The 25,978-nt window shown below is 28.4% G+C and overlaps 2 protein-coding genes across 2 annotated transcripts; one reads left to right on the top strand and one right to left on the bottom strand.

The window, feature by feature from the left end:
* Nucleotides 1-6,937: 6,937 nt before the first annotated feature.
* Nucleotides 6,938-9,683, bottom strand: LOC105113759 (Protein kinase superfamily protein). Its single transcript, XM_011010064.1, has 2 exons — nucleotides 8,724-9,683; nucleotides 6,938-8,347 (listed from the first exon to the last, which is right to left on the bottom strand). Exons 1-2 carry the CDS (start codon nucleotides 9,374-9,376, stop codon nucleotides 7,474-7,476), a joined length of 1,527 nt encoding a protein of 508 aa, XP_011008366.1. The 5' UTR covers nucleotides 9,377-9,683; the 3' UTR covers nucleotides 6,938-7,473.
* Nucleotides 9,684-18,219: 8,536 nt separating this feature from the next.
* On the top strand, nucleotides 18,220-19,267 carry LOC105113758 (Pathogenesis-related thaumatin superfamily protein). The gene is made up of 2 exons (XM_011010063.1): nucleotides 18,220-18,321; nucleotides 18,471-19,267. The coding sequence occupies exons 1-2, from the start codon at nucleotides 18,255-18,257 to the stop codon at nucleotides 19,184-19,186; spliced, it is 783 nt and encodes a 260-aa protein (XP_011008365.1). The 5' UTR covers nucleotides 18,220-18,254; the 3' UTR covers nucleotides 19,187-19,267.
* The last annotated feature ends 6,711 nt before the right edge of the window (nucleotides 19,268-25,978 follow it).

Genomic DNA, 25,978 nt, shown 5'->3' with positions numbered 1-25,978 from the left:
TAAAATAAGATGCATCATGAGAGAAAACTACATGAATAATGCCTGACTTAAAATTAAAATAAGGTGCATCATGAGGGAAAACTACATATGATAATGCACTTGTTATTATAGGATTCATGTAGTCTTTAAGTGTTTTAACACGATTATTCTCATTATGAAGCGATTGATTATTTTTTTTACCATATTTTTTAAAAATGATGAAGATATTTTATAAAGTCTACCATTTAATGTACATATGTAGGAAAAGAATAAAACGAAGAAGAGAATAAAATGAAGAAGAAAACAAGACAAAAGAAATAAAAGTTGGATACATGAAAAGTGAAAAAAAAATATTATAATTTATATAGGAATTTACCTCTCCGGCAACGGTGTCAAAAACTTGACAAGACTAAAAGGTTGATGTCTTCTTCTAAGTGTAGGAGTGTTGAAGTAACAAATAACATGGAAAGATCAGGGTCCGAACTATAGGGAGGTTAATTATATAACAACAACAACAATAATAACAAAAACTATAATAAAAAAAAGAAGTTAAAGAGGACTTTAAAATATAAAATTAATGTGAGAATTAAACAATGATAAAAGCAAATATCAAGATTAGAGGATCCACTAATGATATTTCAAATAAGTATAATATAAACTCTTTTTATTACTCAATTAGAAACCACATATAAAAAAGGATTCAATCAGATTATAAATTATTCACATGATTGCATTAGTTATCTTATTCGAATAATGCTAATACTTGTAAATGTTGTCATGTATTCATGATTAAAACTTATGTTAACAACAAATCAAGTTCCCATTATAGCACAAGTATCGGTTATACCATACGATTGGGTTATGAAAATGCTAAATATCTGTTGTATCAAGTGTTATACAATATAAATCTAGATTAACCATTTAACAAACAAAGTATTAAAAGTGAATAAGATAACAAATACAAAACATGTTAATATTAAGCATTAAAATCCATGTTAAGTTTACACTATACTTATTATTATACTATTAGTGTAATATTTTCACCTTGACATAATAAACTTAACTAGACATAATAAAGAAGAGAAATATAAGTAAATAAGAAAAGAACATAAATAAGATATAAGAAGATAAGAACATAAATAAGATATAAGTTAATTAAGTAAATGAAATGAAATGAAAAGCATAAATAAGAGATTAATGAAAGCAAAACTTGAACATTACAGAAATATAAAGAAAAAGAGTAAGGATATGATCTTAATATGAAAACCAAGATGCCTAAATGTATGACAAATGCCTCCTTTTATAGGCCAAAATTAGGAACTATTGATTTGTTGACTAATTGTTGAGTAGGTGACCGCATCTTTACTTGATGACAATCTTTATCTTCTTGTCTGAACAAAATATCATTGTTAACATCAGAATTTGAACAGAATTCATTCATAAAATTCTAGAAAATTGTATTAGTTTTCAAAAAAAAAAAATTAAGATCATTTGGACTTCTAGAACTCAAGTTATGAACTGAACACTGAACAATATCTTTGCTGCAGAATAGATTTTAACTTTTCCATTGTTATTAAGATTTTGACTTCCAAATAATGAAATTGAGTCTTGTATTCCTATAAATGTTTTAGGTGTATGTCTTAGCTTTTTAGCTATATAAAGCAAATTGTTGTATTCCTATAAATGTTTTAGGTGTATGCCTTAGCTTTTTAGCTATATAAAGAAAATTAAAATCTAAGATCTACAACTCCAGATATGACCCAATGACTCAACAGTGTTATAGTTTGGACTAAACCAACATCTCTTTTCTAAGCTTCACCCTCTTTTTGTCCTTTTATTTTCAGTAGTTAAATTTATCAATTAATCATTTGATTTATATGATAGGCCTGCATTTAAGATGAACATTTACCATAAATTAAAGTTATCTTATAATATCAGACTTGTTATTATAAAACATGTTTTAGTTAAGAAGTTATTGATACTTGAAGTGCAAAATGCTGATATAAAACCTTGATAAAAATACACTTTTAAGTATTAATCAATTATGATTGGGGTGAAATTCAAGTTAGATTCCACATAGGTGTTACCATAAGTTTTTACTGAGATCCGAGATGATTTGATTATGAAAGTGCTGTCAGTGAGGATTTTGATTGACATGTAAAGGAATTAGAAAATAAGATAGTTCCTATAGAACAAAAATTATTATGAAAGAGTTCTCAAATTGTAAAAGAAACTTGGATACGGGAGTCCGAAATGATGGAAAAGAATCCACAAATTATTTCATAGATAGGTATGAATCTTAAATTTTGAGGATGAAATTTTATAAAGAAGGAATGTTAACCCCCAATTATAATTTTTCTTGGTTATTAAAATATAAAAAATTTAACCAATAGTGAAATGGATAAAATTAATTTAAAGAAACCTAAATCAAGATAAAAACAATGAAATTGATAAAATAAAAAGTGAATATAATGCTAAATTGTTAGAAAGAAAAATTTATGGGGATATAATAAATATGTAAGACCAAGAGTGGTCAATGTTCAAATAACAAAAGGTTAGAGGTTTATGTCCAAATGATAAAATAACCTTTATGGTTTAGAGGATTAATATGTATGTTTCATAAAAGGGTTACATAAGAAAATTTGGATTTTTCTTGCGTAAAAATCATCTACTAACCAATTTAGTGCTATTAAGTATAATGTTCAATCTAACCATCGATTGGGTTGAACATTTACGAGGGCCTCCTTTATATATAGTTTCATATACAGTTAAAATTTTAGAGCTATCATAGTTTGGTAAGGTTGTCAACTAATGTCGACAATTAGACTAAAAAATAACATGAAAATCATTAATAGTAGTTTCATAAATATGCTTTATCAGCTGGAAAATTCCAGCAGCTCCCTTATAGATTTAGTGACAACCCTACTAATAGGTGTTGAGGGGTTGATTTGTAAATCCCCAGGAATAAAAACTTATAGGAAATTAGAATCTCATATAAGATGATTAAGGTAAGATAAGTTTAAGTTAAGAAATAATCTTAAAAAAATCTGTACGGTTTGAGTTAAAGGATGACTATGTAATCGTGAAATAATGATCTAATTTAGATATAAAAATCTTATATGAAATCATATAATGATACTTGCTAGTTGAAAAAAAAAACATTGAAAAGAAAATTGAATGATATTAAATATTGGTCTTATGTAGAGTAGGAGAGGCATCAATTCCAAGACCTCAAGCTAACAAAATGAAATGGAACCACTAAGAGGAACAAGTATGTGCTTACCACCTCACCTCTTTATATTTTAAAGAGTTTGTTTTTTATGTAAATATGTGTGTGAATTGAATGAAATTAACATGAAAAGAATGAGGGGACTCTTGGTTCCTTAAGGCCATGCTTTTAGTTAATTATGCATCAAAGGAGGAGAATATTTAATTTGACATATTTAGGTTGATGACGTGTGTTTAATTATGTCAAAATAAGGAAAAACAATAAATGTTGAAATGTCAGGGATTGTGTTTAGAAGAATATTGTTTGGAAAGTTTGTAAAATCAATAAGAATATTCTATTTTGACGTTAAGAGGGAAGATTGAAATATATAGGATAAATTGGCTCTTAAAAAGATATTTTGAACATGTGATATTTTATCCTAGCTTCTAAAAGAAACAAGTCATGTTCATAATTGAAATTTGTAATGATAACTATGTTTGGAAAAAGAATGATAATATATTGATGGTAGAAATTTCGACAACTATAACTCCATCGACAAAGAGAGCTTGAGAGAGAAAACGAGAAAAGACAAAGAGAAGTGCATAAAATATGAACACATGTTTTTTTTTTAAGTTGTTGGATATTTGTTTTACTATACTTATTATGATATTCATGTTTTAATAATATGTATTTTGTTTTAGAATCATCGCACGCACTACATGAGCAGATCCTAGCTTTTGTTAACTTTTTATTATCTAGTTCTAGAGAGTATATCATTGTATTTTGAAATATTAGAACATTTATATAACTTAATTTATATAATTGATGTTTAAACTTGAATACATGAACTTAACTCTGAAATTCATATATTCATGTTCTATGTATACATGTTTATCTCATTTATTCCTCTCTAAAGATATTTATTGTTCAATGTATGTTATAAATATTATAGTTGTGATGATAATAATGTTTGTGGGATTGAGATCCAGAATGATTGGGTCATGATTGAGTTACGGGATGCGAGAGAAGTGTAAACATGATATATGTCGATAACTTGGGACCTCCCTATATAGGGGAGACTCTACCAAAATTTCAATAGAAATTTCATTAGATTTTTATATGAGAACTATATATTAAAAAAATTACCTATATTTTTACGTACCAAATCATAGGAAAATAACTATAAATGTATATAAAAGTATGAGGCGTTACAAAGAGTATTCTAGCTAATTTTCTCTAGAAAGGTTGTTCTCTTTCCTATTTAGAGGCTAAGGTAGCTTAAGCTTTAGTTTGTTATCCTTTTAAAGAGGGTGGTCTAGGGATATAAGGGATTAAGACTTGGAATAAAATAGTTATTCTTAAGCATGTTTAGGGACTTCTTTAGAAGAGATCTTTAATTTAGTTGGGATGGGTTTATAATGTCTTACTTAGAAGTAGATCTTTCTGGCGTGTCAAGCCTTATTCAGTTTTATTTTGGTCTTAGATGAAGATTCTACTCAATAGAGATTAGTGTAGATGGAGATTTATCTCTTGTATTGGTGATGAGATTGCTATTTTCTTATGGTTAAACTATTAGTTGTTGAATGGTTAATGGTTCTGTAACCTTTTGCTTTCAAGATGTCATTCTAGATTGGGCTTTTGGGATGCCAAAGTCTTAGATATCATTAAGGAAGACACTTGGTCTTTTCTCTCGGGTAATCAAGAGCTCTAATAAATTTGGGATTTAGTGCTTTTTCATCCTAAGATTACACTATCAAATCACTATATTTGGAATCCATTAGAGAGATTTTCTATTGATTTTACATGGGAGGCTCTTAAAGACACAAGACTCGTAGATTCTATGCATCACCTTTTTTGGTTTTCATGTCATATTTAGAGACGTTATTTTATCCTATGGCATGCTTTTATGAGTAGTCTACACACCATGGACAAACTACATACTTATCATATCATTAGCTTCTTGATATATATTCTTTATGGCTCATATAATAAGACACACAACCATCTGTTCTTTCAGTTTCTTTTATCCGCTTCTGTTTGGAGGGCTACCACAAGCGAGATTGTTATGAGTTGGCCTTCGATGAAATAAAGACCTTTACTTTAGTGAACATTTATAAACTGTAGGAAGAAGAATAGATTCGAATCTACTTGCTTAGTTCCTCTTAGCCATGGTAAAAGATCCAAATCTACTTATTTAGTTAGTCCTCTCAGCCATTGTTTACTTCATTTGATATGGGAGGAATAATCAAGTTTTTCACTAGGCTTATAGCCTATATAATGTTATTAGTGTGTAGTCTAAGTTGGTTGAGCTAAAACCAAAATACCAGATTCCAACAATTCCTAAGCCTACATGGCATTTTATAGAGTTATGGGGTACCTCTAGCCTATTGTCCTTTAAGTTTCACTTAGCATGTCTGTTGTTTTTACATAACTGATCAACTGGTTCTGAGTTTTTCATCAATTAGTCAACTAGTTTCACAATTTTTTTTAAGTTTTATTTAGCTTTTAATTTTTTCCCTGTAGCGTAAGGTCAGTTCGATTTGGATTATAAGTCAATGTACCTCTTGAGATATGCTATTTGTTTAACATTTCTCTCAAATATAATTATATTTATAAAAATAAATAAATTTATAAGCTAAAATTTTCAGCAGCTATAGATTTATAAAATAAATTTATGCTTTGCGTGATGCAACATGTTTTGTTTACTAAGATAAATAACAAATTTAACATATCAAATAATAACTCTCTTTATAACATCATCTTATATTTTTTATTTGTGAGTTGCTATTTTATTTGTGAGTTGCTATCCATTAGGTGAGGGGTTTGGTATTATAATAATATTGGTGTTTAAGTTCAAAGTAATCTTTATGTTATATTTTAAAACCTGATTTTTTATATTTCCAGAAGTTATATTATTCACGTGTGGATTAAGTAACCAAGTAATCACAATTTCAAGTCAAAATCTTTTCTTCCTTAAATGTGCAAGATTTTCTTATTAAATATCCACCAAAGATTTGATGTTATACCGTTTTTGTTGTCTCATTTTACTTTAACTTTATAAATTCTTCTAAATAAGGATTCTCTACGAGGATGACTTATATAGGTGAACAACTACCTTTTGGGCTAGAGATTGGTATTTAAGAAGAGCCATCCTCATTGTAACTTTTGCTTAGCCCCATACACATAAATCTCTTTGAAATTCTACCCCTTTGTAAATTATCTTTTCCTTTTAGGTTATAAATTATGAAAAATCAGACATCAAACACTACCTTGTACTATATGGATTATTCCATGCGATTCAAACTTTAGTATGGTTGATTTGAGAATCAAAAGTTAGATGCACTTTAAACCTGTAATAATAGAAGTAGCAGAAAGACCAAACGAATTCATAATAACAGAAGTATGGATGTGGCTCCAAGTATGAGTCAAGAGTTTTTATGTTGAATTTGATTCATTTGTCTGAATACTGTTTTCTATTACAGAGATTGCGGTGGAGGCATCATAATGCAGGACAAACTTGCAAACACAGAGTTGTCAGATTCATTTGTTTTTCTTTGTCAGGCATCATTCTACCACTAAAAGCCTCAATTTGATGATCACTTGCCATAAAAGAAGGCTATGATTAAAGTGAGAATATACTTTGTAAAGGAAAAGACTGTTCACTGCAAAAGAATAAAGCACTCTTTTTATGTATTTTTTTGTTTCTTTCCCCAACTCTTTTCCATATATATAAAAATGAAAAGCAAGAACTTCATCGGGAAGAGCCCGACTTGATAACAATTCAAGGAAGCAGAAACTCAAACTGTTAAAAAAGCAAATAAAAGGAGCCAAGGATCAATACGATGCGGACACCTCATGATCTCATGGCTACAAGCATCCACAGCTTTTCTACTAGCAGTCCAATTCAATCTCTTTCACGAAAGCTCTCCCTGCAGCTAAAGAGAGAGTAACTGGGTCAATGCAGCTATGTATGCTATAAAGTGCGGGTTATGAAAAGGCTCAATGCCCACCATTGGAGGCCCCCTCTCGAGAAATCACATAGCTGAAGCTTACACAGCAGGATGGGAATGAAACTATCCAGGGAAAGTGTCAACTTTCATGGGGGTTCTAAGACAGAAGTTTTATATTACGAACCCAAATGCTGCTTGCTCAGCACTTGTAACAAACAGAACAGATAATCTGATAACAAGGGTTTGATGCCAAGGAGATGCCAAGGAGATGAGATTCCATTGAGAAGATGAACACACAAAAATAACGTAAACTCGCCACTTAAAGAACAAAACTCATTAGAAGAATTCAAAATCTAAAAAGGGACCTGATGATCTGTCAGAATCTGTAGCTCTGTTATCATTGGGAGCCAAGGATGACTTGAATGCGAGATTCAAAGATAAAAGGTCAACTGGTTTTGGAATTTCTGGAGGGTGAGTGCCGCGAATGAGAGCCCAGTTAACAGTCTCAAAGAAAGGATGCTGCTTGATCTCTGTAGCACCTCTTTTGAACCCTAATCTCTTTTGCGGGTCCTTCATGAGCAGACCACGGATTAAATCTTTTGCCGCAAAACTGACAGAAGATCCTTCAGGAAATTTTAGGGGCTGACCTACCACATTAAACAATGTCTCTCGATTTCCATTGCCTTTAAAGGGAGTCCTACCAAGTATCAATTCATACAAGAAGATACCGAACGTCCACCAATCAACAGCACTTCCATGGCCGTCTCCTCTTATTATCTCCGGTGCTAAATACTCATGGGTACCGACAAATGACATGGAACGAGCGGTGGTTGGTTCTGCAACAAGTACAGGAAGTGAATTTGAACTTGCCAGGTTTGGCTTTTCATTTTTAACTTTTGCTATCTTGGGGTTGAAGAAACGAGGTTTAAGGCAAGATGGTTGCAAGCAAGAAGGCTCTACACAAACGGGCAACTTGCAGGCTGGATCAATACATGATGGCTCAATACAGTATGAAGAAATCTTACAAGACGACACAGTACTAGATTGAACAAGAGTGGGACTCACACAGCATCTTAATGACAAATCAAAGTCCGAAAGCATAATATGGCCATCCTCCCTCACCAACACATTTTCAGGCTTCAAATCTCTATATACAACGCCCATCATGTGCAAGTACTCTAAAGCAAGAAGCACTTCCGAAGCATAAAACCTGTATACAAACAAATAATTATTGGAGAACAATCCTAAATTTGTTCATTGTGCATAAAATAAAATTCCGAGGCTATGCTGAAGCGAAAGAACAATGCCGTCGGTTATGATCATGTACACGAGTCGAACTAATTTCTGAAAATTCATTCCCAAGCCTTCACTCAATCTCGGTGTTCATAGCATTAGCAAAAACCTTAATTTTGATCAATCTTTCATAAACATACAAAAAAATGCATGTCTGCTCAAGATAACTGCCTTTCTGACGCTTCCCCCTAGTTATTTAGCAGTATTACATTAATGGCAAAGTAATTAAACCAGATTGAGAGCGAAACAAAGAAGAACCACAAACCAAAAGATATTAACAAGCACACACTAACCTTGCTGCCTGCTCGCTAAAATGCTTGCCAGGTTGTCGCTGCCTTAGTATATGAAGATCCCCACCACTGCAAAACTCCATTAACAAACAAGAAAACTTATCGGTCTCGAAATGCGAATAAAGGGTTGGTAAAAATGGATGATCCAACAAACCTAAAATCTCTCTCTCAGTTCGAGCTCTCAACAACTTCTTCCTCCCAGCTAACATTCCTTTATCCATTACCTTCATTGCAAACAAGCAACCCATCCCTCTCAACTCAGCCAAATATACACTCCCTATATCCCCGACACCAAGTTTCTTCAATAACCTAAAATGACCCAAACCCATCCCCAAATCCCCATCTTTACCCTTTACACACTGTACAGCATCCCACCTAAAGTCATTTCCCTTATGGGGTTTCGAAGTGTAGGAGCTCCTGAAGCTAGCCTCATTTGGGTCAAAAATCAAACTAGCCCTTTCACTCTCTTTAGATTCACTAGCAGCAGTACCATTGCTCACATTGCTGCTATTACCAACACTATTATCAGAGACGGAACTACACAAGCCGATACTAACAGTGCTGTTAGTGAAACTGAGATCCTGAAAGCTGCTAGTAATCACAGACTCAGCCTCAGCATCAAACGTTCCCATCTTTTGTGTTGTATGTTTGTCCATGATTTGAGGGAATGTGATAGCAAGAAGAGGAAAGAAAGGGGCTTGGACTGATTATTAAAAATGGATGGTCAGTCAAATTGGTGTTGGGGAGTGACCGAGGTGGTCAAAGGGAGCGAGAGCGAGAGAGGGAGACGCGGGCTCAACTTAAAACACAGATGGATAGTTAAAACAGCAGCATTCAAATTTGAATTCTAGCAATGAGAGACCCAATGTTTCTCGCTTCCATCACACACTGCTTGTTTTTGTCTCCAAGCTGTAACATGTCTTGATTGCTGTAACTCTCAGAGAGAGTCCGTCCCACTTCACGAGGAAGACAAAAGACTTTCAGATTTTCTATAAACTAAAACAGTGCCATTTAAATACATTACACACACACACACACACACACACACAAACAAGCACACATCCCCTTTTTTTTTTTTGGCCTTTTATTAACGAACTCTTATCGTAAAAACAGGCCTCGGCCAATTACATTGATTATGGCGCCCAGCTATAAGCTGTGGATTCACACGTGACAATGCTACAGTATCATGCCTTTCTCATTCCATTTGAATTTAAAAAATGTTTTGGGAATAATTACCATAAATAATTTTTCAATGAGCTAAAACAGCATAAAATATTTGGCAGCTAATGGTTATATTATTTTTTTAATGTAAAAAATATGTTTAATAGTTGCTAAATTTTTTTCTTGAATGAAAAAAAAAAACTTAAATCACATAGGGATTAAATTAATGTAACTCGTTTGATTTGCTAGGTATAAAAATAACTTGAATAATTAATAAAAATATAAACTGACTCAAAATAAATATTTAAGATGAATTTTTTTTATAAATATTAAAAATAAAACATATTAGATTAACTTAAATGAGTTCAAGTTCAAGTTAACCTATTAATTTGCATATCAAGTCATGAGATTATAATAACTTCATAAAAATTAAATTAAAAAAAATTATGAAATTCAATTTTTAATAAATTCAGTGTTAAATAATAAAATTAAAAAAAATAAAAAATAACTTAATAAAATTAAAAAAAAAATAAAAAATAACCCAAATTAACCTGCCTAACCTGCAACCTATATCATAAGACAGGAATAACCTAACAGAAAAAATAATTAAAAAAATTATAAAGCTTAATTTTTAATTTAACTCGCTATTGGAAGATAAAATTAAAAAAATATTGGAAGATAAAATTAAAAAAATATTTAACTAAAATGACTCAAATCAAACTTATTATCTTAGTTATAAGACAAATATAACATCATAAAAAATAAACTAAAATAAATCATAAAATTTATTTTTAATCAATTTAATATTAAAGAAAAATTTTGAAAAAAAAAGTTGATAAAAAAAACATAGAATTAACTAAGTTTATCCTCAAACATGTAGTTTAGATAATAAAATTAAAATAATTTAAAAACAATTATAAACTATAATTCTTAAATTAATGTTGAAAATATAATTAAAATTAAAAAAATAGATTGAAAGAAAAAAAACTATTCTAGTAAATAATATTCTGTGAGGAAAAACATAATAAAATTCTCTTCTCTCTTATTTTTTTGTTTAATAATTAACATGCATAATTCGTAAAGGTTGCTCATAGCGTCGCTTTTTGGGTGTACAAATTTAATGAGATGAAGATTTTTAGATTCCATTGGGATATTCCCGGAATAAAATTTGTGAAGCAGGTAGGGCTTAGGAGGAGATGCTGAGACAGATCAGAGATGCCACATGGACATTTATGAGGTACTGAATATATTTATTTATTTTTGCTGTAATGGTGATCTAAATCTTTGTTTTTTCGATTTCCGTGATAATTTAAAAAATTATTTTGAAATGTGACCCGAACCATTAATTACAAGCACATTATATGAAACTATACTGAGAAATTTTATAATAAGGTACTAATATTTATAATATTAGGAGAAAGACAAACACGAGAAAAAAAATCATAAAAGATAAATTTTCATATATTTTTTTTTTATAAATTATGATATTTATTCTTTCTTTTAAATATTAAATATTGATAGTTATAATTAATTTTAACATCAAAAAATATTTATTTTATCTTGAGTGTATTCTAAGAACACACATTAATTGATTGAATTGGAGAGTTTTACTTATGTAAGTGAAACTCTCCAATTCCATCAAGTAATAATGTGTGCCATTAGGGCACACGTTAGAAAAATCCATAATTAATTTGTTGATATTTTAATTTATTGTATCTTTTATAATTAATAAAATAACATATGATTGTATAACTAATAAAATACAGATTATTAATTTGTGCAGATGACATCTAAAGAAATAAATTATTAAATTACCAGTTAACTGTAATACATTCATGGCTAATCTTTATAAGTAGATATCATATTTTAAATATGATCTTCAAAAACAAAATATTCATATCAAAGTTATTTTCTTTTGAATTGTTTTTCTTTTTGAAAAATAAATTATGAGTTAATTTTTAATGAGAATAATGTGGGAATTATAAATATTATTTTTAAAATTATATTTAAAAAAAGGTTAGCTAAAACCTTTTAAGGCTTGAGAATGGTAACATTTTTCTCTCCAACATTTAAAAAATTACATTTTACATGCTAAAGACCATATAGTTGATAATATTTTGTATATTAAGTACACCATAACCTAATTTGGGGTTCCTTAAAATTCTTGGGAACTCGATTGCAACATTGAAGAGCCTAATTGAAGAAAATATTTTGTATATTAAGTACACCATAACCTAGGCTCATTAAGTTTAAAGGGTAATTAAGTCAAAATTAGAAGAAACAATTAAGTTTATAGGTTCATTTACACTGTTAATATGTTTAATTGACTTTATTAATGATTTAAATGAAACAAAAATAGGTTTGAAAGTTGATTTGTCCAAAATTGAATGAGTGAATTAAATTCAAGATCTTAATTAAACTTTTAATGGATTTAATTGATTTAATTAAAGACTTAATTGAAGCAAAACTAAGTTTGAAAGTTGATTTTACCAAAATCAGAAGAATTAATTAAGTTCAAGGGCTTAATTAAATTTTTAATTGTTTGAATTGACTTTATTAAGGACTTAATTGAAGAAAAATCAAGTTTAAAAGTTGATTAGCCAAAATTGAAAGAATTAATTAAATTCAAGGGGTTTAATTAAACTTTTGATAAGTTGAATTGACTTAATTAAGGACTTAATTGAATCAAACTAAGTTTGAAATGTGATTTGGCTAAAATTAAAAGAATTAATTAAGTTTAAGGGATTAATTTAACTTTTAATGAGTTTACTTGACTTAATTAAGGATTTAATTATAAAAATATTAAGTTTGGAGGCATAATTTGGATCAATTTGAAAGATTAGAAATCCAGTTCAAGCTTTAAAGAACATAATTGGTGCAATCATGGTCTTAATAATAAAAAAAAAGTTTAAAAGGTCAATTGAGGATGAAGTTATATAAATTAAAAATCAATGACTAATTCATAAAATGTGTGTGAATTAAAGGATTCCAATCAATATTTACATGGATGAAATTACATGAAGTGAAAAGTTTTCAAATTAATTAAAGATGTAAATGCTGAAATTAGTAGTATATGAACTATAATGGAAATCCTAAAAATTCTAATTAAAAACCCTATTTTTTAGGGTTTAAAACGAATGATGTCATTTACTCATTGTTCTTCCTTTTCTTTTTCTTTGGCCAATAAGGTAGACATTTACTCATTGTTCTTCCTTTTCTTTTTTCTTTGGCCAAGAAGCTCAAGGAACCACATTTAGACAAAAAAAAATGTAGCATTTTCGATCACTTCAAGAGCTCTACTTGGTATCAAATATCTGAGAAATACTTTTTCTATAAAGATCAACCATCCTTGTTAAACGTTTATACTCTATTTGGCTCGAAGAACTTAACAACTTCATATTCCCAATCAACCTCTCTTGTATTGATAGTTTCAAACGGATTGAGGATCAATCTTTCAATAAATAAATATAAAGTTCTAAACCTTCAGATCAAATGTGGTTTCTTTTTAATGATAGATATGTATCTCTTTTACATCTTTTAGATCCTCTAATGGTATGTTTATGTCCTAATCTATATGGTAAATTTATCAAAAATACCTTACCCACAACTTAGACTAAAAAAGAGAATCACTTATGAAAAAACTAACTTTGAGGTTGCTTTCTTTTATAATAATTTAGTTCACAAAGTGACAAAAAGAAACAAAAAACCACAACACATAACTTTTGAGGCAAGGTTATGGAAGACAAATAAAAGGAGAGACTTCTATAATCATCTATCATGATTTCAGAAATAATCGAGTGATAAATTCCATAGGTGATTAAAAAAGAAATGCTAGTAAAATAATGTGCAAAAAGCTATAAAAGGATAGGGGAGAAAAAAAAAGAGAAACAAACAAACCAAAATATTAATTAGGATTGGAGTTGGGAACAAGAAGAAAAAGGCAAGAAATACCAGAAAAAAAAGGAAGCATTATGGTTAAAAGGTATGTATTTTTTTTTGATGAGATGATATAGCTTAATAAGCACAACCCTCTTTTAATTCCTTTTAAATTCTTATTTAAAGGTTTATTGTTCATTTATGGTGATTAATTATTAGTTTAGAGACACTGTATTTTTTTTTATATAGCAAATTATATTTCAAAGTAATATGTATTGTTTTGAAAAGTAGATTTAAAATGGTATTGAATGTATAGTTTGATGTTTATGACTACTAATATAATGATGATAACTTGTTTAAATAATAAGAAATAATGTTATGATGCTTAGATCAGTCACTAGATTTATTTTTGATTTCATATTGGGTTAGTCAAGTTATGTTCATGATAAGGTTGATTGAAAACATATGTTAGAATCAATATTTCAAGAAATGCATTTTTGAAATCTTATAAATTGATTTGGTTTAATTATTTTATTTTTTTTCTTAAGTACTTTGATGGTTTAAGTAAGTTATGATGGGTTTTTTTGAGTTACACTTACTGGTTTTAGGCTATTATACTAGAGTTTTGATTATTTTCTAGGTTAAAGGCTAATTATAGGATTTTTTAGGTTTTTTTTTGGGTTTGGGTTAAATGTTCAAAGGTTGTCGAATTCAATTTCTTACAAGCTAATATCTTAGCCTATTAGGGGTGTTTCAATCAAAGCATCAACTTATGCATGATTTTTTTCTACTCTTGATTGGTCTATTTAGGGCTTGATTAAGACCAATAGATCTTTGGTAACTTTGAATATTTGAGTTTTGGTTTAGGACTATCAAATATAATTCATGTAATTTATGGCTTATTTTTCCCATTTGATGCATCATTATGCTTAAATCTTTCTTATTTGATCTCTTTTTGTCCTTGATTTGATGTAATCTAATTTTATCTTTAATTGGATTTTTAAGGTTCATCATGTTTTTCATATTATAGAAAGGACTCAACCAAAACTTGACTTTTGATCTTTGATTTTTCTTTGCTAAGTGTGAAATATGTTTTTAGACAATAAGCCAAGCTGCTAAGTCTAGTCTACGTGGCTAGACCACACCTTTTAAGGTTTAAGGCCGTGTTTAGTAAGATGAAAATTTACTAAAGAAAAAAATGTGTTTTTAAAGCTTGTTTAGAAAACAAGTCTTAATGTTTTTGTTTTTGTTTTATATTTATATTTTTTTTCTTGTTTTACTAAACACAACCTTAGTTAAATCTTAATTCAATTTTAGAGTTTTAACTGATCATTTTGCAGTTGATTTAGGATTTTCCACATAATTTTTACCTTTTTATATTTAATATTTGAGATTACAAACTTACACATAAGAAACTTTTCTCATATTAAATAAATCTGTTTCTTTTGTTTTTTTAATATATATATATATAAAATTAAGAAAATACAAAAACATATATATATATATATATAATTAAGAAAATAAAAAAAATTACAAAAGAAGAGATATTGCATGAAATAACATAGCATAAAAAATAATTTTTATATTTTGTTTGCATCATAGATTTAATAAAAAAAATATTATAGCCATGAAGATTTGCCCTAAATTTCAAAAACATACAAAAAAATCAATTTGTTTATTTTTAATGTTAGAGGTTATAAACTTGCATATAAAATGTATTCTTGATGTTAAAAAAATAAATATAAAAAAAATATTTTGACTGTAGATTAGCTAGACTTGATCTATAAAGCAATGATGCACTTGACTAGAGTGAACTCGCTTTAACTAATAGATAAACTAGTGGATAGAAAAACACAACAAAAATTTAGTGATAATAAGAAAAATGAATAATATAACTTACCTTAAATAGGATGCATTAGAGGTAATAATGTCCTTCCAATATATAATTAGTCTTTTTACTTAGATTTTAAAAATCAATTATGATTTTTAGTGATTAAAATATTAGGTAACGACTTCAATCTTTTTAAACCATTAAAAGAAAAAAATGAATTTTTTATTCTTTCTACATCATTAAAAATCATTATTCAAGAGGATTATTTGTGATGTCGTATACATACGACAAAGTTAATTACCATTGAACTCAATCAACAAAAAGTTTTGAAGTTTTAAAATGTTACAAGTTTGCTATTATAATTGACTTAACATCTAAAGCACCCTTTATAATTTTTGTATCTTCATCTTTCTTTTATGATTGTTATCCTAAATTGAAACCCAGGTATTCATCTTCTTTCTCGATTGTCCAATCATTGTTCGCTACCACTTTCAAACTCTAAAGACTAATCACCACCGGCTAAAAAGCATCACAAAATTTCCTAGTAAAAAAGCTTGGATTTTTTCATATATAAGCCTGAATTCCTTGGTGGCACGAAACATTAAAAAATGCTTCCTACATTATGATGAAGTGCTTGTTGATTTAGATTGATTGTAAATTTTTTGATTGTCAAATATTTAAAATATTATAGGTTCATGATGTTGTGTGATAATCTCGAGGGTATGATGTCACTAAGTAATTTATTTTTGAGGTTGAGTATAGATGGAAATCAATATCCTAGGATGGAGTTAGGAGAATTGGGTTGCAAAAGATTTATCCGAAACATAATGGTTTGATTTTGATGTAATTTTTTAATGTCTTGATGTTTCTTAATGATTTATAAAATTTGTATGCAAACACTTGATTGTTCTTGTGTTTAATTTTCAACATGATGCATTTTTTGTATGAATGTGTTTTTAAAAAAATTATGGCATAAGCACTTTCATATAAAAAAATCAATTACTTGGTTTATTTTTATAAGTCAGGGTTTTGTTTTTAAAACTTTTTTTTATCAAACATGAATGTGAAACAATAAGTTAAACGATGCCTCAACAATATCCTCTCAATACATTTTTCCATTGTAAAGTAAATATTCAGAACACCTTCTTTTGGGATCTAGACTAGGTTCAATGATCCTAATGAAAACTCATTTAATTATAAAAATATTTATAGTCATAAGTCAAAAAATAGAGTAAATAATTATAAAAATATCAATTCACCAAACAAATTGAAATAACAAGAATAATCAGGATTTTAGAACGAAGAGACATAAAACATACCTTGGGACCAACTCATCGTAGTGGACCTATGTAAAAAGATCATTGATAAATTGACACAACTAACCATTAAAAATAAATAGAAATTTCAATACAACTTATCTTAAATAAGATGTTTTAGGGTGATAGTATATTCCCTTTAGCGCAACCGGTCATTTATTTCATATAGACTAGTTAGGATTTTCTAGTTACCATAATATTATGTGATGACTTTTCTTTTTATTACTATCTCATTTTAAAATAAAAAAGTATTTGGTTTTACGGGTTTGTCACAATGTCGGGTGCAACATATTTTATAGTTAATCATTATATTTTATACCTAATTTAATTAAATCTTATATTTAAGATAAAAAAATCCTAACCCTAAATTTAATTCGCAACTGAGAACAACCCAAAATCATTATAAATAACAAAATTAACAACTCAAATTACTGTATTTTATAACTAATTAACATAATTAACTAATTGAAAAAATTTAAAGTTGATTAAAAAAATCCATAATTCTTAATTCCAAACTCTAAAATAATTAAAATCAATAAATAGCACAAATTATCACAAACCCTTTGAAATTGATTAAGAAAAAGTGTGTAATATTCCTCTAAATGTTGAATTCAAGTGGTGGTGATATAATTTATTTTTTTTTGGCTACGAGGAAAGAGAGGGGGTGGGTATAGCGTTTTATAGGTGGGTGTTTCGTGGTGGGTCGCGATAAGAAAAAGATAAAATAGAGGAGAAGAGGAAAAAAAAACAAACAAGAAATGATAGCTAGAGGTTGGGGTTTTAATTCGTAGTCACATGTTAGACATGTGATTCATGAGACACAAATGAAACATGTAATTTTTTTTCAAAGTATGTTATTTTTTTAAATATTTTATGAAAAATAGGATTTTCAAAATTGTTTTTGATACTATGCTAAATTCAAAGAACAGAGCTCTCTCCAAAGCAAAAAATCCTTCTACCAGTTTGAAAAAAATGAGGGGAAAAAAAAAACTTGCAGGTGTTATTCACAAGAACAGCAAGATTAATTAATTAATGTAAAATGTTTTACGCATGGTCCATGTGGATGATTCTCCTCTCGCAAGTACACATTGTTTAATGTTTAAACCTTTTTACAGATGTCTGCTTCTAACTCTCACTTAACTAATACTTGCTTTGGTTTGCTTTCAAGGGAGGATAATTGATAATAAAAAATCACAGACATCTCACTTTCTTGTCTCTAAAGTTTGTTTTCCATCAATAACTTGGAGTACAATTGAAGAAGCAGGAAGGGCCGGTCCCGCATCAAAGTCTTAATTCTTGAACTATAAATAGTATTTCTACAACCTTTTCTCTTCATCAATTGGTTTAAAAATGAAGTTGCCAAAGTGGAATACTTATGGTTTCCTTCTCTTCTTGATATGCCATTCATTGTTATCAGGTAATTCATCACAATGTTGGCACTGCTGTTTTTTTATTCATAGTAATATTGTTTCTTACATGCATTTAGCCCTAAACATGATTGGCCATATACGTAATGAGTTTGCGTGAATGTTGTAATAAGAGTCCAATTGCTAGCTACTATTGCAGGGCGATCATTAGGACACCAAGTTGCATTTCATATTCACAACAAGTGCCCGTTCGCCATATGGCCGGCGACAGCCCCCAACACAGGCCATCCAGTGATTGCCGACGGTGGATTCTATCTCACCTCGGGTGAGACTCAACGCATCTACGCTCCATGGGATTGGAAAGGCCGAATGTGGGCTCGAACTGGCTGCAATTTCACCTCCAAAGGGCAACCTGCCTGTGAAACTGGTGATTGCGATGGGCGTCTAGCATGCAATGGTCTAATAGGCACACCTCCAGTTACACTTGTGCAAGTATCGCTTCAAGCAGATGGAAGCAAGCCAAATTTTTATGATGTGAGCTTGGTTGATGGATATAACCTTCCTGTTTCGGTAACAACTAAGCAAATCTCATCTAAATGTACCATCGGAGGTTGCTCAAAAAATTTGAAAAATTCGTGCCCGATGGAGCTCCAGGTCCATAACAAAAATGGGGAAATTGTGGCGTGCAAAAGCGCTTGCTTGGCTTTCAATCTTGACTCATTTTGTTGCAGTAATGAATATGGAAGCCCTGAGAAATGCAAGCCAAGCGTGTACTCGAAGATGTTTAAAGATGCATGCCCTTATTATTATAGCTACGCTTTTGATTCGCCTGCGCCGCTGGTGAACTGTGCATCCAAAGAGTATATTGTCACCTTCTGCCCTTCGTCATGGGGAGGAGACCGCTCTTCGATATAAAATTGTGTGCATAATTACACCCAATTTATGTATTGATCCTTTGTTACTTTGCTTCAATAATTAACTAGTGTTATCCACGCACATATATACGGGTAGTGTTCCATTTATTTGATTTATGCTTGATTTTTATCCTCACTTGTTTATATCATTTTTCATTAATAATATAAAATAAAACCTTGGGTATGCAACTTATTTGAATGGTGATAGAAACTAGAAATTAAGTATGGTTAAATCAATAAATTAGATACATTCCATAGACTTATAATCCAATTGCGAAATTAAAATGACATTAGATAAAATCAATTGCATTAAGCATTTAATAAATTGTATTATACGATGAAAGGTCATGTAGAATATCCATTAAAAACATTAAGTTAAATTAATGTAAAATTAGTTTCAATTGTAGTTAACTTTAGATTTCCAAGAAACTTAAAACACATAAAAAATCCAATTGAAAAAATATTTAACATTTTAGATCGATAAAGAAGTGGCATTCAAGATCATTGTAGTCAAACCTAGTTTGGTTTAATGAGTTGACTAAAAAACTATATAAATTAAAATCTAATCCAAATTAGGTTTAATGAGTTGACTAAAAAACTATTTAAATTAAAACTAATCCAAATTAGGTTTAAAATTTACCTAACCAAGAAGTTAAAACAATCAACCCAGAAAAATTGATAAAAAAACAATTGATTAATTAGATTCAAACCTCCCATGATCAACTATATATATATAAAGAAAATCAATACATCATTTTAGTCCTTCCTTAAAATAAAATTAAAAAAAAATAAAGTACTTGATCAAGTGATTAAGAGTCCCAAGTTGGATTTTACACCTATATTTAGGACTTAGTGAATAGAAGAAAAATAAAGAAAAAGAGATTAAATAAAGAAAGAGAGATTAGATGGGGACTTAGTGAATAGAAGAAAAATAAAGAAAGAGAGATTAAATAAAGAAAGAGAGATTGAGATTATAACTGTTGGAGATTCAAATGGATGGTTTGATGTGAAAAAGAAAGATAACTATTCATTTTAAAGTAAACGATTGTTTAAGTATTTTTAATCCATTTGTTTTTATTTTATTTCAATTAATTATATACATTAATTAGAAGATACATTTTTTGTAGTTAATATCTTGAAAACGGAATACTTATCTAATCTACTTTGTTTCTATATTCATTCTAATTACTTAATTCTCATTAATTGCAAGCACCAATATTACATTTTAACTATTTTTTATTTTTTATTGGTTGAATATGCTGATATGGCATTTATTGGAGTTTATGATGTGGTAATTGAATATAATTGACTATTTATATCTTTTGCTATTGACTACGATCCACTCAATATTTATTTTTATAGGCTTGTAACATGATTATTATAAGTAATTACATATTACATTATCTAAGGATGGGAAATCTCCCCTCATTAGAATAGTAATTTGATTTAATTTTTTTTAAAATTTTATTATTTAACATTTGATTTAGTTGGGGATTGAGTTTTATAATTTATTTTGGTCTACTTTCTATGAGATTATTTCATTCTCATAACTTAAGTTACGAGTTTTGCGAGCTAATTTAATTGACTCGAGTATTTTTAGTAATTGATATTTCTTCAATTTCATTCTTCACCACTTGAGTTGATTAAGAATTAAGTTTTATAATGTTTTTATCCTTTTTAAATTGATTTTTTTTTCAATTTCATCCTTCAATGTTCTATTAATTGAGAATTAAGTTTCATAATTTATTTTGATTTATATTCCATTATGTTATCCCAGTCTCAAAATCCAATTTTGATAGGTTAACTCGGGTTTTATGTTATTTCGAAAAAGTTATCGTATTGAAATTTTTTAGTCAAATTATGTTTTTTTTTCCTATTGTCCATGTTACCTTTAAACTTGTCAAGTTAACCATGTCACATTAGCCTGATATCTACACATTTTATTTTTTTTCTTCATGAAAACATGTTAGCAATACCTACATATTTTTTTCAACTATTTAAAAAAAATAATAATTTGACCCATATTATATCACGGATAAATAATCTAGTAGCTTATACTAAAACAAGATTGTATTTAACTATTCTATGAACAATGAAATCCCTCAACTAATACAGGATATGATTTCATTCTTCATTCTCTTTAATAAACAACATCTGATTTTTTTTTAATCAATACATTTTGACCTTTATATTTAGAAGCTTTTCACATTTGGTTCATGTAGTTTTGGTTATTTTTTGTTTCGAGCCTTAAAAAAAAACATTTTGATCCTTATATTTTTTAAAATTTTCATAATCAATGTCCATAATTTTAGCTTTTATATTTCAGTCCTAAACTTTATCTTTCTTATATTTTAATCCTTGTAAGTTGGGAAAAGAGTGAACAAGTCAATGAAAAAAAGAAGCAAAGAGAAAGCTTTAGGTTGGCAATATTCCGGTCATAAAAAAGATTAGTTTTAGGGCCAACGAGTTCATCTTGGAGATATGAGCTTTATATATGTGGTTTTGACCTTTAACCATACTCATGAAAGTATATTAGAATTAGAAGGGTTTTGTTTTTCCTTCTATTTAATGTTTTATTTATAAACTCTATAATAAGTATTTTGGGGTTGAAAATAGTTTTATTGAAATTTCTATAATGTTTTTTTATTTTAAATGGAAAAATATTAAAATTTTTATTTTGAATATTTAATAACTTGACATGTTGTTGTAAGCACTATCTAAGTGAATGAAGTGTTGTGCACTTATTTTTTTTTATAAAAAAAAGTTATGTGCAAGTTTGAGATTTTTCTATCAGGACAAACATGTGAACCCTTCTTGATAGGATAAGTGTGCATGCCTTTTTTAATTAACCTTTTAGTTTTTATTTATTTATTTTGTACTTTTTATTTCAAAATAATGTTAGTTTTAAATAGCATAATTTATATTTAGAAACTATTCAAATATACCATAGTTTTTAAACAAGATTAGAGCTTTTTAGGGTTATATTAGTAATTATATTATGTATGTATTATATATGAACCTAAATAGTAATTGTTTTTTTTAAAACAATATTTATGAATATTTGATGAAAATAAAGTATTTATTTTAATTTTTATTGAATTAAATAAAAATAAATTTTGAAAAATACCCTTTGATATAACATAGGTGCAATAATTGGTTTTAACTAATTGGAGATCATGTTAATTTGTTGAAGAATGAAGAAATAATGTTAATAACATAGAAGTAAACATAATTTCTTATTTATTAGGTCATTGCTTGTATTAGAAATAATATTTAGGGTATTTTTAACGCTTGAACATTTAAATTTTCATATTCAGTATAAATATAAGACCTCTAGACTTAATAGAAAATAAAGATTGATTATTAAAGAAATTAAAAATTCTAAAATATACATAGTTTTAAAAATTTAAATAAAAAGTTGTTTATATTTAATGAAGGATACAAATCATCCTTACCACATTATTTTCAAGAAGATATTATATTTTTTATGTCTTTTCTTCTAAATTTATTTATTATAAAATTAATTATTCAAATTATTTTATGTTTTTATTCACAAGTTATTTATTATTGATAAATCTTTGTTATATTAGCATCAAACTTTAAAAGTCACACAACTTGATAGTTTTTATTTTAGTTATTTAGTTATAAATATCTCTTGATATTTTAATAATTATTATTTATTTATTAAAAACAAATTTTTTTTTGAAAAGCATGCTACATTCATTCCAAGTTAATCTCAACTCAAAAAAGACTTATGAACTTATTACCAACCTTATATTTGGTTTAAAAATGTCTTGCTTTGCTTATGTCAATCTTTAAAACTAGGATTGACATCGACCTAACCATTAAAATCTAAATTTTTAAAACATAACATTAACATGATGAAAACATGTCGACTCATTATTAAACTCATCTCAAGATTAAGAATGTTTTGCTAGGTCTAGATTAGATGTTAACCTAATTGTTAAAACTCAAACTTAATAAAAAATGACATTAACCTGATGAAAATTCTGCAATGTTGTTTTTATTCTGTTTTTTCAAAAAAAAAAAAATTATATACACATACGTATTCAAAAACATAATTCTACACACACACACATACATAATTATAATCTTTTCACACATATGCATATTTAAAAGGCAAGAATGGAGTTTTACAAAATGAAGCTAGCAAAAATATAAAGTCAGTTAAAATAAAATAAAATAAAAATGTATGAATGAATAATGTCTATGTAGGAATATTTAACATGTTTATTATTTTTTTCACTTAACTAGTAAACACATGAAAAAAAAAACAAACGTACTTTAATAAGAAAAGAAGGAAGAAGGTGTTGGCTCATCTTAGGGTTGGTTTCAAATTAAGGAGGAGCTATTGTGGTGGTTGTTGGTGGTAGAGATGGTAATGGTGTCGATGCTGAAGAGTTTTTTCCTCTCTCTTGGTCGTTTCTCTTTCTATTTATTGTTTTCTTTGTTTTAGTTTTTCTTCTTGTATTTTTCTATCTCTTCTTCTCTTTTTTTTCCTCTTATTTTCATCCATTAATCAATCAATTCCATTCTCTCAACTCAATCTTCTTCTTCTTTTTTTCCCTTTTTTTTTCCTTACATTTGAGTTCCCTTTTCTTTCTCTTGCTTCTTCTATTTTTTTTTCCTCTTCTTGAGTTCCCTTTTCTTTCTCTTGCTTCTTTTTTTTTTTCCTCTTTTGGCTTAATTGTGCTCTCTTCATGGCTTAAACTCTTTTTTTCTTTTCTCTTTATCTCTTAACATCTTTTCTTTCTAGCTTGGCATCCCTTGTTTCATTCTTCCCCTGTTTATAGGCAATAGTAAAACTTCTGAAACTTTTTTTAATGGAATAATCATGATCATTATTTTATTGGGTTTATCTTAAGTCTTTATCATTGTTGAACACTTTATCCAAGCATGCTTGTGTTGAAATTTTCATAACAATTATGCTATGTTTTAAAGTGTTTTTTATTACTAAGCATATAGTACATATGTAGGGGAGTAGAGCATTTTGTTTCATGGCATTTTAAGGAGTTGTAGGATAGAGAAAAATGGTGGCCAAAGTTTAGCTATACCATGGGGAAAAAAAAGAAGAAGTAAAATAGGACTTCTACAAACAACAGTATACGACGAAAATAAAGAACAAGTTTGGCTAATGTGTAAAAACAATATTTTTTATGCATTTTATTTTTATTCCTGTGTGCTATGAAATGTTTTGTTTCATTAAAGGTGACATGCACCATTTCACTTCAAATAAAACATTTTTGTTTCATTAAATTTATTTATTTATTTATTTATTTTATCATTATTTCAAAGAAGTTTTTCAATTTTGTTGTCCTTTTGAATTTGGTCATTGGACTTGTTATATATATATATATATATATATATATATATATATATATTTCAACCAATTTTAAATTTTTTTCTCAACATTTCTTTTCAATTTTATTGAAATATATTCCACTTTATTTTTAGGATATTTGAGAGGAGTCAAAATTGAATTAGGTAACTACCCCCCTTGTTTTTTTTACAATATTTACAATATAAAATCTACAAAAAAATTTCTAGACTCCTTTGGGACTAAAAAAGTAAAAGAGAGATTTGTGAGTGTCATTTGAGACTTAATCACAAGAGCCTTTTGATTGCTAGGTTAGGTTCAAATTTTACAAGAATTTTTTAAAACTTGATTGCGAAAGTCCTCTTAGAATCAAAGGTAAAGAATGATTAGTAAAAGTCCTTTGCGTCAAAACCATTATGCCTCAAATAAATTTATGGCAACTACAATTCTTCTAACCCCTTTACAAGATATTAATTCTAACCTTATTACACCTTAAAAAATAAATATCAATGGCTTCATAACTCGGGGTAACCAGACAGTGGTATGGAACCCAATAATTTAAATATTTCATAATTATTCATAATAAATCAACAATTAGTTAATAAAATTAAAAATAATAAGTGATAGTTCTAGACTGTGTTGGCGTGTGGATTTAAATATTGCCATTATTGCCAACATGTGAGACCATATGTCTTTGCTATTGGACTGTATATCTTGTTAGATTTAAAACATCTTTTCTTCCTTTTTCTTCCTACGCATGTAATGAGCTCCACAACTACTTAAGAAAGGAGATAAAAGATTAGTTCTTAAAAGTGCATTTTTAACAAGGTTTTATATTATTATTTTGCACTTGAAGTATCAATAACCCCTTAACTAAATGATATTTTATAATAACATATCTAATAATATAAGATACTATTAATTTATGGTAAATATTTATTTTAAATGCAGGCCTATCATATAAATGAAAGGATTGATTGATGAGTTTAAGAACTGAAATTGAAAGGACAAGGAGATGGCCAAACTTAGAAAAGAGGTGCTAATGTAGTCTAAATCGGAACACTGTTCGGTAATTGGGTTATATTTAGAGCTGTAGATCTCATATTTAGGTCTGCTTTATATGGATGGAAAGATAAGACATAGGCCTACAACTTTTATGGAGCCCAAGATTTAAAAAGGTCGTTTTCAAGTTCAAATTATAGCAACATCAAAGAAGTCCGAATCTGTGCTGTAGCCCAAACACTATTCGATGTTTGGCCTATATCTAGAGTTCTAGAAGTCCAAATGATCTTTATTTTTTTCTTTTGGAAAGTTGAGATAATTTTCTACAACTTTCATGTTAAGTGGTTCCAATTTTGACGTTATCAATGATGTTTTGGGGAGACAAGAGAAGATAAAGATTGTCACCAAGTCAAGAGTTGGCCACCCACTCATCAATTAGTCATCAAATCAATA

This window comes from Populus euphratica, unplaced genomic scaffold, assembly GCF_000495115.2.
Source record: "Populus euphratica unplaced genomic scaffold, PopEup_1.0 scaffold451.1, whole genome shotgun sequence".
In the NCBI taxonomy this organism is placed as follows: domain Eukaryota; kingdom Viridiplantae; phylum Streptophyta; class Magnoliopsida; order Malpighiales; family Salicaceae; genus Populus; species Populus euphratica.
This window is presented reverse-complemented; position numbering and strand designations above follow the sequence as displayed.

What these genes read in the sequence shown, in the direction of transcription:
- LOC105113759 (XM_011010064.1), bottom strand. Translation starts at nt 9,376, where the DNA reads ATGGACAAACATACAACACAAAAGATGGGAACGTTTGATGCTGAGGCT. An exon ending in TTTAGCGAGCAGGCAGCAAG is followed by an intron (nt 8,348 to 8,723) that starts GTTAGTGTGTGC and finishes GTTTGTATACAG; the next exon opens with GTTTTATGCTTCGGAAGTGC.
- LOC105113758 (XM_011010063.1), top strand. Translation starts at nt 18,255, where the DNA reads ATGAAGTTGCCAAAGTGGAATACTTATGGTTTCCTTCTCTTCTTGATA. An exon ending in ATGCCATTCATTGTTATCAG is followed by an intron (nt 18,322 to 18,470) that starts GTAATTCATCAC and finishes CTACTATTGCAG; the next exon opens with GGCGATCATTAGGACACCAA.